At 41.4% G+C, this 18,439-nt stretch overlaps 1 protein-coding gene across 1 annotated transcript; it reads right to left on the minus strand.

The window, feature by feature from the left end:
• Positions 1–285: 285 nt before the first annotated feature.
• Positions 286–5,573, minus strand: LOC307119126 (uncharacterized protein; the record flags this gene model as incomplete). Its single annotated transcript, XM_079805206.1, has 10 exons — positions 5,178–5,573; positions 4,655–4,750; positions 2,728–2,838; positions 2,363–2,569; positions 2,098–2,193; positions 1,687–1,953; positions 1,403–1,497; positions 1,192–1,242; positions 576–960; positions 286–473 (listed from the first exon to the last, which is right to left on the minus strand). Exons 1-10 carry the CDS (start codon positions 5,209–5,211, stop codon positions 286–288), a joined length of 1,530 nt encoding a protein of 509 aa, XP_079661332.1. The 5' UTR covers positions 5,212–5,573.
• Positions 5,574–18,439: the final 12,866 nt, after the last annotated feature.

Here is an 18,439-nt window from a genome sequence, read left to right on the forward strand (position 1 = left end):
CATTTCTAATCCATTCATGTTGTAACACCTGCTCTAACGTCGGCCGTTTCGTTGGATCCCGGGCTAGGCACTGGCTAATCAGATCACTGCATTCTGTACACATTTTATTAAGGAGAGAGCTGGTTAGTCATGATGACCATGTGACACGAATGTTGGCAATTATGAAAACAGCATCTGGTGAACTATAAACTGAATGCATTTCAACTTGAAACATCTTACATACTTCACCTTTACCTGTTTCTAAACAGAGCCTTTGCTTTATGTGTGTGTGTTTATCGATATTCTTCACTCACCTTTGGATAAGTTGGAGTTCTGAAATGTAACTTTGGCCTGTGTGATTTCCGTTCTATTGCCAAAGGGAGAACGTCCGTTAACCATCAGGTACAACAACACCCCTAGAGCCCAGACATTTGCTGGGACGGCGTGGAATCGAGATTCTGTGAAGACTTCAGGTGGGCAGTAAGAAGGTAATCCTGTGAGCAAGACATTTTTGCACATTGTTGAGCAATTTCTTCAAAGCATCAAATAATCAGAAAGTCACTACATCCAGGTTTCCACACTCCAAAAATACTCACCACGGTATATTTTTGTCTCGTAGCCATCACCACTAAGTAGCTGACCGCAGCCAAAGTCGATCAGCTTGAGCTCTAACGTGTTTGTCTTCACCAGGAAATTCTCTGCATGAACGTCATTATGAAAAACGCCATGCTCGATGCAGTGCTGTACCGCCAGCGCAGCCTGTCGCAGGATGACCCGTGCTGTTGTTTCATCCAGTTGACACGAATGACGAATGATGAAGTCCAGCAAGCTCTCGCAGGGGTCAGGGAACTCCATTATGAGAACGAATGTCCGAGGATGTTCAAACCAGTCGTACAGTCGGACGACGTAGGGGCTTATGGGTTCATGCCTCATCATTAGCAGCAGCGCCACTTCTGTAACGAGAGGTTCGGGATGCCCGGGCTAGAGAAAAGTAGTAGACAGAAGGTTAGCTGGGTAAAAATCTGAAGAAAACCTATCATTTTTAAATGTACTTTTCTTTGATCTTTACAGACACGATCATCAGAGCCTTTCCAGGTTTATTGATCTATTACATTTACACCTAATGCTTCCTACAGGTGTATTGACTACAGTAATCAGCACTTAAACAACAAACAGCACTTAAACAACAAATACAACTTTTGACCAACTTACAATATCAAGATAACGATCATTGTCAATCTTGTGCATCTGCTTGATGGCAACCTGCAAAAAAAAAAACAGCGTTCAATAACGGTATTCAAGCGCCTGACTTTGCACATAACATTTACGATTTGAGCATCTAAGTATTAACCCATCTGTATTAAGAATGTTTTGATGCATGCAAGAGCAAAAATGTTTGTACAATTCAGCAAGATTGCTTTACCTTTTTGCCATCAAACTTCCGTGTTCCCTTGAACACTCTCCCAAAAGTTCCGGATCCAATCATCTCTCCCACGTTATAGAGAGTCTCAAAGGAGTCTGAAAAACAAAATATGAGAAATGTATGAGCTTGCAAACAAGACGATAATAATACTGTTTAAAACAATGTTGGAGAAATAATGTCTTTAATAATTTTAATAATAAATAATACTTTTACTTTAAAAAAAGGTTCCCAGTAAAATGAAATCCAATGTGACTGTACACTGCCCAGCCTTATTTCAGTCTCACCTGTTGAGCTCGTGTTCACCGGTGAAGCCTCCATAAGGCCATTTGAAGTCTCCGTTGGCTCGACGGGAACTTGACCTGGCAGCGGATGGCACATCCACTCTTCGTCGCTCCAACTGCCCTGTTCGTTTCGGCTATCCGATCTATCGCCACTCCACCTCCAATCGACGATGTACGAGCCTCTGCTGCTAAGGCTCAACGACTCTCTGCAGAACCGCCTCACTGTATTGTCCTCAGAGAGGGACAAATATGATGTGGACATGATGCCTGCTGAAGACATTTTTAATAATATTAATAATCAATGTCAATGGTGAAATTGTTACTTTATGTTTTATTTTTTTCAACTTTCTATTTTCAATGACACATTATTTTGTTAACTGAGCCATAACTTGTGTAATAAAAGCCTATTCTGACCTCTGCGAAAGCCTTTAGATGGAGTGGACGGACGTCCATGATCATCTGGGCTCTGCCGGCTGCCGCTCTGCCACTCTCTCTTCCTGTCAGTCCGACCTGTTGGCACAGAAACAGAAAACTCAGAAGACAGAAGCGCTAAATGTGTAGGAAGCTCCTGGATCTGTGATTGCTAGATCCTTTGTTTTATATTAAAAATATCAGTGCAAACAAGACGATAATAATTCTGTTTAAAACAATGTTGGAGAAATAATGTCTGCAGATTGACCATTATTTGGCTTGACGCCGGAGTGATCTGGATCAGGTGATGATGGACCAGGATCGGGCTCTGGCTCCAGATCCGCTGGAGGAACAAAAGACTCCACAACATCCACATCACTGAGACAACAGCAGAGGAGCGAGCGCCTCACAGCCTTACACACGTTCCTGAGGAAAGAACGAACTCGTTTCCTCTTCTTACATTCTGTGGGTTTTTCTGAAATGAAGAAAACAAAACTGAATGATTAGAAACATCTCTGACGTCCAATTAGGCAGTGATAAAATGACATAACTTACGTTTTACTTAAAAAAAAGGTCACCAGTAAAATGAAATTCAATGTGACTGTACACTGCCCAGCCTTATTTCAGTCTCACCTGTTGAGCTCGTGATGTACGAGCCTCGGCTGCTAAGGCTCAACGACTCTCTGCAGAACCGCCTCACTATATTGTCCTCAGAGAGGGACAAATATGATGTGGACATGGTGCCTGGTCAAGACATTTTTAATAATATTAATAATCAATGTCAGTGGTCACATGAAATTGTTATTTTCAATGACACATTATTTGTTAAAGGGTTAGTTCACCCAAACGCCGGCGCTACGTCATATTCTCGCGCATGCGTCGTGGAGGCCTACACGGAAGACAAGAAGAGGTTGAATAAAGGCGTTATTTTGATTTTTTTTTTGGCACAAAAACTATTGACGTCGCCTCGTAAAATTATTGTAGAGCCACTGTGGTGAGATGGACTTTGTAACGACATTTTAAGTGCCTTTTATGGGTCTTGTGAGTGTAAATGTACCAGGGTTTTTCCTACATTGAAAATTTTTTGGCGGCCGCCAAAACAAATTTTTGTCCCGCCAAAGCTTTATTTGATGAGCTATTGTGATTTATGAATGATGTAGAATAGATGCTGCGCTTGTAACTGAGTGACAGAGAGACGATCAGAGCTCCTCCCTCGCTCGCACTCTCTCTGTCTTCAAAATAAGCATTCTTAGCTTTCTAATATTTCACATATTACGTTAATAAAAATCAAAAGGTCGGAAGACCGAATCCATGTTGCACGTGGCGCTATCAGACGATGTTTTCCTTTCATTGCCGCTGGGTGTGAAATGCGCTCAAAAAACATTGACTGATTCTCTGACCAGCTGACATAAAGCATACTTTCAATAAACGGGAAACAAATCGTGTCCAGTTATGAAGTGTTTTCTGTGTGTTGACAAATCTTTCGCGATGTTCTAACAGACGGGATTCGCACACAACGCGTCTGCTAATGTCCGATTCGCAACCTAATGAACCGAATCATTTTAACGACTGGTTAGAACAACTGATCTGTCCAACACTGAACTAACGAATCAGTTTAAATTTACTCAGAACACCTGAAATGAGAACACAAGTGTGCTTACACAATTTAGCAAGAGTGGGTGTAAGAGTTAGTTTTAATTATCCAGTCTTTCAGCTTATTTATGTTCATAATGTGTAGTAAAATAAATAGCCTATAAATCACTTAGTTTAGACTGTGAGGTGAACCCAGAACAAAGTTGTTGTTAGCTAGCTGATAATTTTATGAAATTGTATATGGCAGAAAATTAGGCTATTTGTTCATTTTTTAAAAACTACTTTTTAATATTGATATGATTATATACCAAAACAATTATCAGTAAATAGTGTAAAAATGAGGAACAAAAACAAACATCAAGGTATCCCACATGAAGAAATACTATAGTATATTATAGTAAAATTACTATAGTGTTTTTGAGCCATACTATAGTAAAGATACTACAGTAAATTGTAGTATATTGTATTATATTATAGTATTTACTACACTTTGTTTATTTACTGTAGTATATTTACTATAGTACAGTTCAAAAACACTATAGTATTTACTAGAGTAATTTTACTATAATATACTATAGTATTTTTTCATGTGGGATCAAAATAAGATAAGCAAAAGTTACAAACTTTCTTTGAATTTATTTAAAATGTATTGTCAGTATTGCGCTTGCAGATCATGTGGGTAGGGGACTTTTTTTACTGTGCGTGCGTGTGTCATGTCTGTCAGCCACCACCGAAGACCATTTTTGACCCAGGAAAAACCCTGTGTACTGAATGCCAATGGAGGCCTATCTGAGGCCTTCTCAGCCATCAGCTTTCAACAAAAAATATCTTCATTTGTGTTCCGAAGATGAAGGTCTTAAGGGTGTCGAACGACATGAGGGTGAGTAATTAATGACATCATTTTCATTTTTGGGTGAACTAACCCTTTAACTGAGCCATAACTTGTGTAATAAAAGCCTATTCTGACCTCTGCGAAAGCCTTTAGATGGAGTGGACGGACGTCCATGATCATCTGGGCTCTGCCGGCTGCCGCTCTGCCACGCTCTCTTCCTGTCAGTCTGACCTGTGGGCACAGAAACAGAAAACTCAGAAGACAGAAGCGCTAAATGTGTAGGAAGCTCCTGGATCTGTGATCTGGGTCTGGTCTGGCAGCGTATCCTGGGGGCCAGTTGCATAAACTAAGCCATTACGTTAAGACAGTGTCTTAAGATCTAGTATGAGCCACTAGCAGTTAGGCAAGTCTATGTTTTTATGTAACTGATTTAAAAAAATGTATGAACAGTCTTAAAGAAAAAAAATGTATGTCTAACTTGTAAGACTAGTCTTAACGGTTTATGCAACCGGCCCAGGCCTGATCACGGTCATCAGAACACTGTCTGTCTCCAAACCTCCTGACCAGCCGTCTGAGAGAAAGCAGCTCTCCTGGATATGGAGCGGCCCGAGGCTGAAATATTTCAGTAACATAACATAACTAACGTTAAAGCACTCACCTTCTCTTTCACCCATCATCTTCGCCATCGACATCCTCCTGCAATCTGGAACAAAAACAATACAAAACACAAAACAAAACAAAACAACACACAATACAATACAATAAACTCTCCTCAAAAATACTCCTCCAAAAAAAAAGAAAACAAAAACAAAGAATTAATCAAACTCGACACTCCTAAAATAAGAAAAGAACAATAAGATAAAAGTATCTACAACTCAAAAATGTAACTCTGTAAAGGATATCTCCTGCGATGTTCTTCCAGAATAAAAGTCTCGTCTCCTCCAAACAGCTTCAAAATTTCAAGGTCAGCACAGAAAATATTCTGCAAAAGTTTGTGAAATCGCCTCAGTCGTCTCTCTCAACAACAGATCAACAACACAATCGGTGCGTGTCTGAGTCTGCGTCAGAATTCATAACAGGCGTCGCCATAGCAACTAAAACGTGAATCATTCATATGAGCGGAGCCGTGAGCGCGCATCGATCTGAACACATTTATTGAATAGTTACAAACTTCATTTGGACGTTTTCTTTATTAAAAAGTTTGAACCTGTTTCATTGACTCAGTTCAAAACTTTGATTCAGTGATTCCTCTGCATCATCATCACTCAGAAATGCTAGATGTCTGTGCATGCATCAAAATGTGTTGGTAAATACTTTGATTTATTTATTTTTACTATATTTTTGCATATGAATAAAAAATATTAAATAATGTTTCCTTGTATTAGTTTAACCTCTCAATCCGCAGTGGTGCATTAAAGGATTAATGAAATGATAAATTATTAATTTAATGCTTCATTTAGCATTTAATTAAATGCTAAAGGACCGGCCACTTAAACATCAGCATAATAAATGCAGTTACTCATCTTTCATCTCCTATCGTGCAGATCCGATCGGACGAATCCAATAAACACCAGCATGTAAGTGTAAGGGTCCACTCTGAAAAATAGAGGGGGGCAAACAAAAAAATCCTCCTTCATTTACTTGAGCGTATTTGAGTTATATTAGTAATTAATCACGTCCATTTTCAATGCAATAGCGAGTATTCTGAGGATCTCCCCTGCAGTTTAGAGTCTTCAGCTCCAGTTAAACCCTCCCAGGTCTCTCTCCTTCAATCACAGGCCTTCTGATGACTCATTATATACAGGAAGCGCATTACAGGCTCCGTGAGGTGTCAGTCAAAGCGGCTATGGTTTTGGTTGGATAAAGGCAGGCAATGCCTAGCCAATGCCTTGCCAACAAAGGTTTGATTGATGGACGTTGTAACCAATCAAAAGGCATCATCTTGCGAGAGCACACCGCAGTGGAGACTGGCACTTCTTATCAACTAAATTAGTTTTTTACACTTTGTAAATTCTGTAATAGTTGCTTTAGTTTTTCAGTAACTGTATATATCCATTATAATTAGCAGTTTATTGCAGATTTATTTGAATGAAACGCTACTCTTTACAATTACAAATCTTCTGAAATAAAGGGCCTTTTTGAAAGGACGCCTAGAGGTTTTTTTTTTTTTTTTTTGACATAAAAGCTTACAGAAGCTACATTTGTTAGAGTATCATCCTCAAATTTGAATCACAACATGATCAGAAATGCAGTTTTATATTTAGGTTATTTTCAGGCCTTTAACATTAAAGTATCATACATTTTTCCCTGAGTGAATTTCAATACAACTTTTCAGGGTAGAGGAGGCGTGCAAGATGGCGCCCTGATCACATGTACGTTTGTGAGCTCAGCAATCCCAAACTGTTTTATAATAGTTACAACGAAACTTTTTTTTTGTTGAGAATTTCCATTTATTAATGTCTTGAATTTTTGGAACAACGATAATGGGAGGATCTGAAAAGAGGAAAGGTGTGAAGAAGTCAGGGAAAACAGTGTCGGATACTCCTGCTGGATCTGCTGGCACAGGTGACGATAAACAAGCAGTCGAACGACATAACAGTACTCCTGCAACCGGGGTATTGAAGGACAGTTTGCTAGCCTAGAAATCTAGACGCACCCTAGCGTAGGGTTGCCACCCGTCCCGTAAAATACGGAATCGTCCCGTATTTACAAGCAAAATGACGCGTTCCGTATCAAACCAATACGGGACGCGATTTGTCCCGTATTTTACACAGGTCCACACATAGTTCAATAAACACATACGAAGTTTGCAGTGTGGAGAATACTGATAGCAAATATAAAGAATCAATTTCACAATAAGTAGTACAGGAGCTCATTTGTGCGTGATTGCGGGCTTTGTTGCTATAGCGGCGGAGTCTCGAGAACATGCGCTGTGCCAGAGTGTGCCTGTAAACTTGCGCGGTTTTTTAAAAACATGTCGAGCTTGCGTTGCGTCCACCGTTTGAAGAACGCAAGGGGATCTCCAGATATAGAACTGAATTAATATCAAAAAGGTATCAATGGGTCTGTCCAGTAACTCATGATGAACCTCAGGCCAACTGCACACTTTATGAGAAGCATTTCAGTGTCTCAGACTGTCTGACTGTGGTGACAGACCAGTCTATGTGACAGACACATCCGTGCTTCTAAAGGTAGGCCTATAGTTTTTTTTAATGGATAATATATTAATATAATATTCCAATACATTATCAGAGCTTGGCAGACAGAATTATTATTTTTTTAGACAGGTTAATTTATAGATTCTAGCCTAATAAATGTTATTATTAATTTATCATTTATTTAGGCTATATCATACATAATAAATAATCCTGTCATTTAAAGTTTATGACATTTAAAAAATATTTAGATAAAAATGGGACAAATAATTACACGATAATATAGTCATAATTTAAGTAAATTATTCAAAGAAAATAAACATTTTTAAAATTCAAAAAAGTGATTAGGCCTGGTTCAGAATGACTTCTTAAAGGGACAGTTCACCCAAAAATGAAAATTCTGTCATCATTTATTCACCCTCAAGTTGTTCCAAACATGTATACATTTCTTTGTTATGTTGAACACGTAGGAAGATTACTGTGGAAGTCAATGGTGCCCCCAAAGCAGCCTGGTACAAACTTTCTTCAAAATATCTTCTTTTGTGTAGGCCTACAGGAGAACAAAGAAACTCATACAGGTTTGGAACATCATGAGGCGTCATAAGTGCACCAAATAGGCTAAGAGTTCTTTAGAATTAAATAAAATAATCAAATGTAAAATAATATAGCATGTGTTCTGTTGCAAATTCACGTACTTGATCTTATGTTTTCTTATGGTTTATTATTGAGCTGTCAAGTTGTTAATGTTGAAATAATCATTTCATGACGTATTCTTTATTTCTGCCCTTTATGCAATTGTTTTTTAGGGGATTTTTTTTTTCGGGGGTGGATATTTGCTGTCAAAGTGAGGCCAAAGTGAATGGGAGTCAATGGGATGCTAACAGCAGGTGATGGCTTGGTTAGCAATGGCTGCCCCTATGGAAGGTACACTTTCCGGGGGCTGGATTACCCCGTTGGGAAAAACCAAACTCTGGTCAGGCCAATCACAGCGTGTGTAGAGTCGGTGGGCGGGCTTTACATAATGACGGTACGAGTTGCGGAGGTTCTGCGTGCCACTCGTAAACACAGAAGCTGGCGAACAGCGGTCTTTTGAATCGGCTTTGACTCTGGAAGACTTGGAGTTAAGCTTGGAGTTAAGCCGTAGTCAACGCTTCTCGTTTACTTTGAATGGGTGACGTCATGCGTTGCCGAACTGAATTGTGGGTTCCGTTGCGTCGCTTCACTCGCGTTGCAAGCATAGGTTGCAAGCGGCAAAAGTTGAAGATTTCTCAACTTTTCAAGCGCCAACGCAGGCGTCATCCAATCAGATCACCCTATGCAAATATCCTAGAGCAGACGCTAGCCAATAGCGTTCGTTTAAAACACTGGTGAATGAAGAGTGAAGAACGATCTAAAATGGAGGAAAAGCTAATAATTGCGGTGGGTAATCACCCGGTCCTTTACGACCAACAAGGCCGGACTTACCATTGGGCTTGACTGGGCTGAAGCCCATGGGCCCCGCCCAATAGGGGGCCCCGCCCTTTTACGTTGATTTTTTTCAATAATATGTCAGTCATTTAATTTTTAATTTAAAGTTTGTTGATTGGAAAACGTGCGTGCTTATTGGGCGCGAAAAGGTCCGAAATCCGTTCAAAATAAGGATGCTAATGTCAAGGCTTCTGAACGCCACTACAAACATCAGAAGAGACTCGATTGATGTCAGAAGTTCGCTTCGTTTGGATGATGTGAACACGGTCTTCCGAACTCGGGTGCGCACCCGCGAACCGTACCAGAGTCCCCTTAAAAAGGGTGGTCTGGGGTACGGTTCATGTGAACTCCGGTACGGTTCGCTGCTGATGTGAACGCAATCGTACTAAATCGCGGAAGTGAACCGATATTAATTACATATGATTTTATAAAAATGTGTGTTTGTGTGTGTTTCACTCATTTCCGCAATCGCAAACGAACTCGGGTTCGTTCCAGGCAATCGAACCAAGTGTGAAAGCACCCTAAAACTCATTTGAATGGTGAGTACTTGCCCAGAGAATGGTTGCTCTACCCACCATCCATCGGTTGTGTATTTTGTTTTGCTTGCCGCCTTTTTGGCAAAGTTTGCCGGTCAATCCCTTTTTGAGTCTGGCTATATGTGATGTAGTAGACATACTGTAGGTCAAAGTCAGCCTAACACTTCCTATATGTGTATGGAGATGTATATAATCTATACAATATGTCAGCACTTACCAAGAACAGTTTTTTTTTTTTAAAGATTTATACACTCATAGATTTAGCTATTTATATGTAATACAAATGATTTGTTTTTCAATATGGTTTCCAGGTAAATAAGTGTTTTATTCTCATTCTGACCAAGACATTTGTGCATTGCAATAAACACATGATCACTTTGAACTTTTTTAATCATTATTTATTTATTTATTGGAAAACTTTTTCAAGCTTCAATCAGTGGTCATATAAATACATTTTCACGTTTTGTATTTTTTCTTTTTTTTTACATGTAACACTGTATACTGTACCAGTCACCTTTTGAAATTAGCTTTGCACTTCAAATAACGATTGGATCGATTATATTGTTACGCCACCAGATGGCGACAAATTACTTTTAAAAAACATTTGTCATTGAATCGTTCATTCAGGAGATTGGTTCAAAGATGCTGATTCATCTATGAAACGATTGTATTTGATTGAGGAATTTAATCATTCATTCAAACCCAAGTTTTTTTTAAATAAATAATTCAGATTAATTAAAATTTTTTATAGACTTCAGCAATTAACATAAATTATGTTATTTTGTTTAGTTTGTTCAGAATCGTGATCTCTATTTTTATTCTCAGTTTATCCAGAATTGTGTTGCTCTAATACATAGCTTATGTATCATTTTGTTCTATTTAAAGTAATGTATAGAAGGTAGGGCCCGAAAGTGACTCAAGCCCAGGGGCCCCCACCACCCTAAGTCCTGCCCTGATGACCAATCATTGTTTACATACTGGGACACAAACCGGAGAGACCAGGCCTGGAAGGAGGTGGCAGAGACGGTTGGAGAATCTGGTATGTATCATGCTTGTATTCTGTCCGTGTACTCTGTTTATCATTGAATGACAGGCAGCATATCATATCATGTGTGGATCAAATAGGCGCTATCGCCCAGCCAAATGAGGAATAAAATATTAAAGTGATCAGTTTTCATACACAAAATAATGAATTACATTTGAGTGGAAGGTGGATTTGACCGTTTATCTGTCAGTTGGCTGGTAGATGGTAAACGCTTAAAAAAATGTATTTATTATGAACCTTGCATAATTGAAATCTATACCAGAACCTGTTTTATTTGGCATGTTTAATTCAGTTCTTATTTTAATAACTAAACAAGTTTAAACACTTGAGCAACACTTGTTGTATTTGAATTAATTGTTTAATTTATTTACATTTTTGCATGTCAGAGGATACATGTAGGACCCGATGGAAGTCACTGGGGGACAGATTTAGGAAGGAGAAGAAAAAAGAAAGGGAAATGACAAGGAGTGGGGCAGGGTCGCCTGGGACCCAACCCTGGCGTTTCATGGCGGTGTTGCGATTTCTCACACCATTCCTTCATGACCGTGAGACGTCCAGCAACATCCCCAGACGACCTCTGCCCCCTTCACATCAGTCCATCAGTCCAGAGCCAGAGGAGGACAGCCAGGTCAGAGAAGACAGCCAGGCCATCACCCAGCAAGCCCCTTCAAGCAGAGGAGATGAGGCAGGCAGTGACACAGGCAGGCAGAACCTAACAAAGCTCTCAAATACATTATTATTTCAGTACTATCAAGGAGGGTTAAGTCATTTAGAAAATCAATGTCAATCTGTGTAGAGCTGAACCATATGCTGCAAAGTTTAGGCCACACAACCGTTGACACCTAATGCGTAATAACGTTATATAATAAATTATTTCAAAGAATGATTTGACATTAAAATCATGCCATGTTCATTGATTATCAATTGTTGCTGTAACTATGCAGGCAGACAGACAGAGCAGGAGGAAACTGTCGAGATCAATGACAAGGGTAGGAAGATAAAAAAAAAGGGAAATGTCTTCTTTTGAGAGAGGACTGTTGGCAGCAATTGAGCCCCTGACGCAGATGACCACGCTGCCACATCCACCACCACCGCCGCCGCCTCCAACACCAGCAGCAGATGAAGACGAGGTTTTCTTTCAGAGCCTCTTGCCGTCCCTTCGTAGGCTTTCTGTGCTGAGGAGGGCCAGGCTTCTGCACACACACACACACATACATATTACATACATACAGCACTAAAATAAACATATTAAAATAATCGTATGGCTGTATTGTTTTCTCATGTTCATATAGAATAATACAGTAAGTATTTTAAATTTGTCGTATCATACAGCGCTGTCGACGCAATACAATCACTTAAAGGGATAGTTCTCCCAAAAATGTAAATTCTGTCATCATTTACTCACCCTCAAGTTGTTCCAAACCTGTATGAGTTTCTTTGTTCTGTGAAGGCCTTTGTATTTTCTCTCCAGTGAAAATCTGCTCAAATCATGAATGTATTAGTTGAAAACAGGGCTGAAAGGGCAAAGGCTATGTACATTATGACATGGTGATGAAAATATAAAACCAACATGTTAATTTAATGTAAAAAATAATTGTTATGACACTTGGAATCTGCACTTTTAAGAAAAATATAGGTAGCTCTTAAAAGAGCTTTTGGGTTTTGTGGCTCTGAAAAGAGCCTTTGGCGTATTCTATGAATTCGGCTGCCATGGCACTGCACCCTCCTGGTTGAAGTAGTAGGCACAGTACGTCTCTCGGAGTTGGATAGCTCTACGGGTGGCATTGTTGGAGCCCATCCTTGGTGCATCTCGCAGGGCCTCAGGAGCTGAAGATGGCTCAATGGTGGGTTCAGCTCTGTGTGCGCATCTTCTCCCCCTTTCCAGCAGGGGCGGACTGGCCATCTGGCGTACCGGGCGTTTTCCCGGTGGGCCGCTGGACAATGTGGGCCTGCCCGTTGCTACGTAAATATATGAAGAATAAATTATAGTAAAACTACGTAGCCTATATCCTTCCGTCAGCCCAGACGAATGGCCCGCGCAGCCCTCTTGAGGCAAAACTCCATGCAAAACTCTAATCTATAGCCTGCTCAGTCCCAGTGTCTCAGTGGTGTAAAAGCGCTCGTCAATGTCAAAATGTTTGCGATATCCAATCAAATTCAACGAGGCGGGATTTACTGTGCACAGCAGCCGAGCAGCGCGGGCGACACTTGAATGCGAGCCGAGGTAAGAGCTGAATACGAGTCAATGGGCAGCAATATTTCCCGACTGTTAACGATTTTAAAAATGTTTAACGACGGACATTAATTTCCAGGGATGTAAACTACTGTTGAGCTTTCAGAATGAATCAGATTATAATGCCTTTTACGTTATTCGTCGTCAAAGAATTGTAGCAACAATGACCCGATTCAATCAGATTTTGGGCCGAATACATCACCGGATGAGGCTTCTACACACCAACTCGTGACTCTCCTAATCAAATCAGACATAGACAATGGGGTGTGTGTGTAAGAGATATCGAAGTTAATGAACAACCACGATGTCCGCCAGATTGTCTGAGTCTACAGAATGGAGCATCGAATTGTACCGCCTGAAGGCATCCACATGACTTTACACACACACACATATCAGCGCTGAAAGAAGACAATTCTTGCACGACACGTGTTACTTAAAACATGGGACTTAAAGAACTGTCTTAATAATGTTCAAATATATATAATCCGTTGATTTCATGTCTTTATACAATGTATTAGAATAACTAGGATGTTTACTGTTGCCAATCAAAACCTGTATGCCAGTAACTGTGATAATCTTGTATATCTGGACGCGCAAATCGCAGAATGACCGTTCTTAGTATCTCTGTTATCGCAAAATTATGACTAGGCCAAATTTGGTTCAAAAATCAGATTTTGATGCATAATTTCAGAAATACCAGCTTTCTAAAGAAAAAGAGGCTTAGAATTTCCACCCTATTGATTAATTCAGAGGAGGGGGGTTCAGAGAACAATGGAACACTCGCGCCTTCTCGAGAAGATCTCTCCACGGACGTGATTGGATCTTTCCATAAGTCGGGCTCGGCCACTCCATCTATAAATGCAGAAGTTATCATGAACTCCTTGCGCTCCGCCATTCCGCCACTACAAGGACCCTGGCCTTTGACCTTCCTTTGAGAGAGGGATTCCTTTGGCACCAAGCCAAGAGAGAGAGACCTGCAACTTCTGGAGCGACTTTCCTGAACTTCACAGAAATTCTCCGGACTCACCTCCTTAGCGAACTTCCACGACGATTCGAACTCAGACACGTACACGAGAGAGCCTAATGCAAGTATTATATTTCACCTTTAACTGCTTGTACGAGGTTGTCTGAATTAATCCTGATTCACGAAATCATAAATGTCTGAAGGGTTTTGGTGAAGTGATTGAACTGTCTGTCTCTCTCTCTCTCTCTCTCTCTCTCTCTCTCTCATCTCTCTCTCCCTCGTGGATTCTCTCTTTCCATCATTCTTTTCCCTTTGATTTTATTCGTTAAGTTTGATTTTTCCTTGTTTGTACCATATCGTTTGTTTCTCCTATATATATGCATATTTACCCCCGTGTGATTCGTAGCTTTGTATTCTATAGTGTTTTATTAAAACTCAATAATTGCATTAAACTGAATCCTTATTGTTTTGCTCACAAATCTCGAAGTCACTGAAGCGTAAGATCTAAGCTACCCATTTAAGCTTGATTTTCATGTATTACTACTTTAGTAATACAAATTGTGCAAACATAAGAGATATTATTTGTCCTGATCAAACAGATCAATGTTTCTTAAGGTTTGTAAGATTGATAATTGATGAAGAAATCAATTTGGATAAAGGTTACTTTTAAATGATTAAAGGTTCCGTTATACGTTAATTTTTCTGTACAACAAGCTAATAATATTCATAAACTCATGAATATTCATACCATTTGAATTAATTATTCCCCAGAACTTATTGTTGTTACAGAATGCACAAAGAAACATTAGCGTAGGTGTCGCAGTTTTCAGCATATCAGAGGGAATGTTTGTCTTTCTGTTTCCAGGCTTTCTTCAGTAATTTCACAATCATTTTCAAATGATTCATAATACTCAAAATATCTTTCTCATATATCATGCTAAAACTGGCAACTTTCATATTCAAGTGGCCAATGGAAAGTGACATATGAAAATAAATATATAATTTGCTAGTTACATGCATTATTTTACACACTGGTAATCAAAAGTTTGAAATAATTAAGACTTCTTAAATTGTTTTTGAAAGAAGAAGGCTGAATTTATTTGATCAAAAATACAGTAAAACCACAAATATTAAGAAATATTGATACAATTTCCAATAGGCCTAGTTGTTTTCTATGAGAATGTATTGTAAAATGTAATTTATTTCTGTAAAAGCTGACTTTTCAGCATCATTACTTCAGTAAGTGTCACATGATCCTTCAGAAATCATTTTAATATGCTGTATTTTTCATATCATTTTTAAACTCTTTTCCACTATTTGAGCTCAATTCCATAAAATTACAGATGTCTAGATACTATAGCCACTAGAAAGGCACCCTAAAACAGTCCACATTCTGCACTACATCCTAAGTCTTCTAGACCAGAGTCCTGCACGGGTGACGGGTGACCCGCGAATATTGCTGAAACGGGTGAAAAACATCCTACTGTGTCGGATACGGGTGCGGGTCGGACAAGGGAGAACACGGGTCTAAACACGGGTTTTAAAAAGTCACGTGCAAACGAATATAGGCCTATATATAAAAATATATGCATGTATATTGTAGATGTGTTCCTGAAAATATGCATATACAAAAATATGCCTTGCCTGTATTTCAAGTTGATTTTCAAATCCATATCAGTTTATTTGTTCTCCTCCCAGGAGAATCACAACCGCGCGCGCGCTCTGCCTGCACTCGTCGAGATGGATCATGAGGAGTTGAAGAAAAGATAGCCGCAAATGTGGAAGTTCATCGCTGAGGAAGCACGCAGCTAACTGTGGTAACAAAACCAAGCACACGCAGTTCAATCGAACAGTATTTTTGTTATGGTTCCTGAGTTTAGTCTCTTAATAACACTGTCTTAGTAGCCTACATTAAGCCACTTTTGTACTTTTGTACATAGTATACGTTATTAGTATTATGTTTACTGAGTTTGGTCTCTTAATAACAGTGTCTTACCTACATTAAGCCACGTTAAGCGTTTTAGAATGTCCCGAAGTTGTCCTTAAGTTAATGGTCGTGTAATAACTTATGTATGCTGGCAATAAACATTTTTGTAAGTGTGTCTGTAGTAAACGTTGTTTGTACGGGAAGAAGGAGGCGGGAACCGGCGGACAATCAAAACATTTAATCAAAATAAAATGGCGGCGACAGCCCCTCACGGTCGACTGCCGCCTACATACAAACAAACACAAAATGAAAATAAAAAGCTGCAGCCCCTCACGGACGACTGCAGCGAACACAAAATAAAACATAACACAAAATCCAGGCCTGGTCCTCTCTCGTCCCTCACTGTCGTCGCTCCTCCTTTATAGTCCCTCACTCCTCCGCGAGGGCCGAGATCGCTGCGGCGCTCAGCTGGCGCTCATCCTCCCTGATGTGCGCCGCCTCGTCCCGCCCTCACGGTCCCTCGGCCTCGCTGCTCGCCACATACCCCCAACGCCCTTCGCAGGCGATCACGGCGGCCGCGGGACCTGGGGGTAAGAACAGCGAGGTGAGAGAACGGAGCGGGGAGCATGAGGAGCGACAGAGACGAGAGAGTGGAGAGAGGAGAAAAGAAAAAAAAAAAAAAAAAAAATTCTGGTCCGGTTCCCAGACACACTGCCGCTCCGTCCTCAGCAAGCCGAGAGGCTCTTCCTCGCGGTGCCATGCGGTGGTACTGGACGGCCGGTGGACGGCTCGACACTCCTCCGCCCCCTGGCGGCTGGCGGTGGCTCCTCCTTCTGAGGGCGGCCGGAAGCGAGTCCCCGTCCCGCGCTCCCTGCTCCTCCCCAACCTGGCGGACGGCAGCGCTCCGGCTCCTCCCCAATATGGCGGGCGGCAGCAGGCTTCGGCTCCGGGCAAGCGCTGGGGACTCCTTCGCCCCCTCGCGGACGGCAGCCACCCCACCTCGACCCAGGGGCACGGCAGCGAGCTCTCCGTCCCACCGACCTTCATCCGCTCCAGCACCACCGCTTCGGGCAGCCGCTCGCGGACTTCTCTCCTCCGCGCTGCCCGAACTCCGCGGCACCGCGATCCCCCTCAGCTGCGAGGGCTCTTCGACAGCGTGTCCCTCCTTCCTCCCGGGGTTTCGGCACCACTGTAGTAAACGTTGTTTGTACGGGAAGAAGGAGGCGGGAACCGGCGGACAATCAAAACATTTAATCAAAATAAAATGGCGGCGACAGCCCCTCACGGTCGACTGCCGCCTACATACAAACAAACACAAAATGAAAATAAAAAGCTGCAGCCCCTCACGGACGACTGCAGCGAACACAAAATAAAACATAACACAAAATCCAGGCCTGGTCCTCTCTCGTCCCTCACTGTCGTCGCTCCTCCTTTATAGTCCCTCACTCCTCCGCGAGGGCCGAGATCGCTGCGGCGCGCAGCTGGCGCTCATCCTCCCTGATGAGCGCCGCCTCGTCCCGCCCTCACGGTCCCTCGGCCTCGCCACAGTGTCTATAATGTAATATGCTAAACTGACTTTATTGCGGGTGCGGGTCGGGCGTCGGTTCTATTTTAAGCGGGTCGGGTCGGGTGCGGATTTTAATTAGTGCTGTTGTCGGAGAAGGGGTCGGATGCGGTTTTAAGCACTGCGGGTACGGGCGGGTGCGGGTTTACAAAATCGGAGCTGTGCAGGACTCTGTTCTAGACAATAGCATTTTATATGGTCTGATTTTATGGTAGGTATTGAACTTAATGATATTAAACTACAGTGTATGGAAAAGAGAAATCAAAATTTGTATACAAAAAAAAATAAATACAATTTGCCATGTGCACCAGGAAAGACAAATTATAAACTGAAGAAGTATGCCTGTCATTCAGTATGATAAGCATTTCAATAAAACAATTCATATAATTCATATTTTTGAATAAATAGCTTCTGTGTTTAAAATTGCCCTGTGTATAATGAGCTGGTGGGTTTATGGTGAGGTGTGTTGCACACCGGGTGTGATGGGCCGCTTTGTGCCAGAAAGTCCAGGGCCACTTTTTTGCCCCAGTCCACCCCTGCTTTCCAGTGTCTTCATGCGCAGGAAGTTGTGCAACACACATGTGGCCTTCACACACACCTCTGCAACCTCTGGACTGGTTGCAATGACACGGGCGGTACATCCGCCACCAAGCTGAGAGGATGCCAAAGGCGCACTCAACTACCAACCTAGCCCGGCTGAGGCGGTAATTGAACACCCTTTTCTCTGGTGGGATGTGATGTCCAGGGTATGGCCGCAAGAGGTTGGTCATCAGTGGGAAGCCCTCATCCCCGGCAGATTGACCATTATTTGGCTTGACACCGGAGTGGTCTGGATCAGGTGATGATGGACCAGGATCGGCTTGGGTTCCTGTCAGGTCGGGGTTGGACTTCTGGTCAAGTCTCGAGCTCAAGCCCTCCACCAAGGACAGCAAGTGTTATCTCCTATCCAATACAAAGATTATATGAACATGTGAACTCATGAATGTTTTTTTTTTTTTTAGCTGATTTACAACAGAACTGAATTCTTGC

This window comes from Gobio gobio, assembly GCF_949357685.1.
Source record: "Gobio gobio genome assembly, chromosome: 22".
Classification (NCBI taxonomy): Eukaryota; Metazoa; Chordata; class Actinopteri; order Cypriniformes; family Gobionidae; genus Gobio; species Gobio gobio.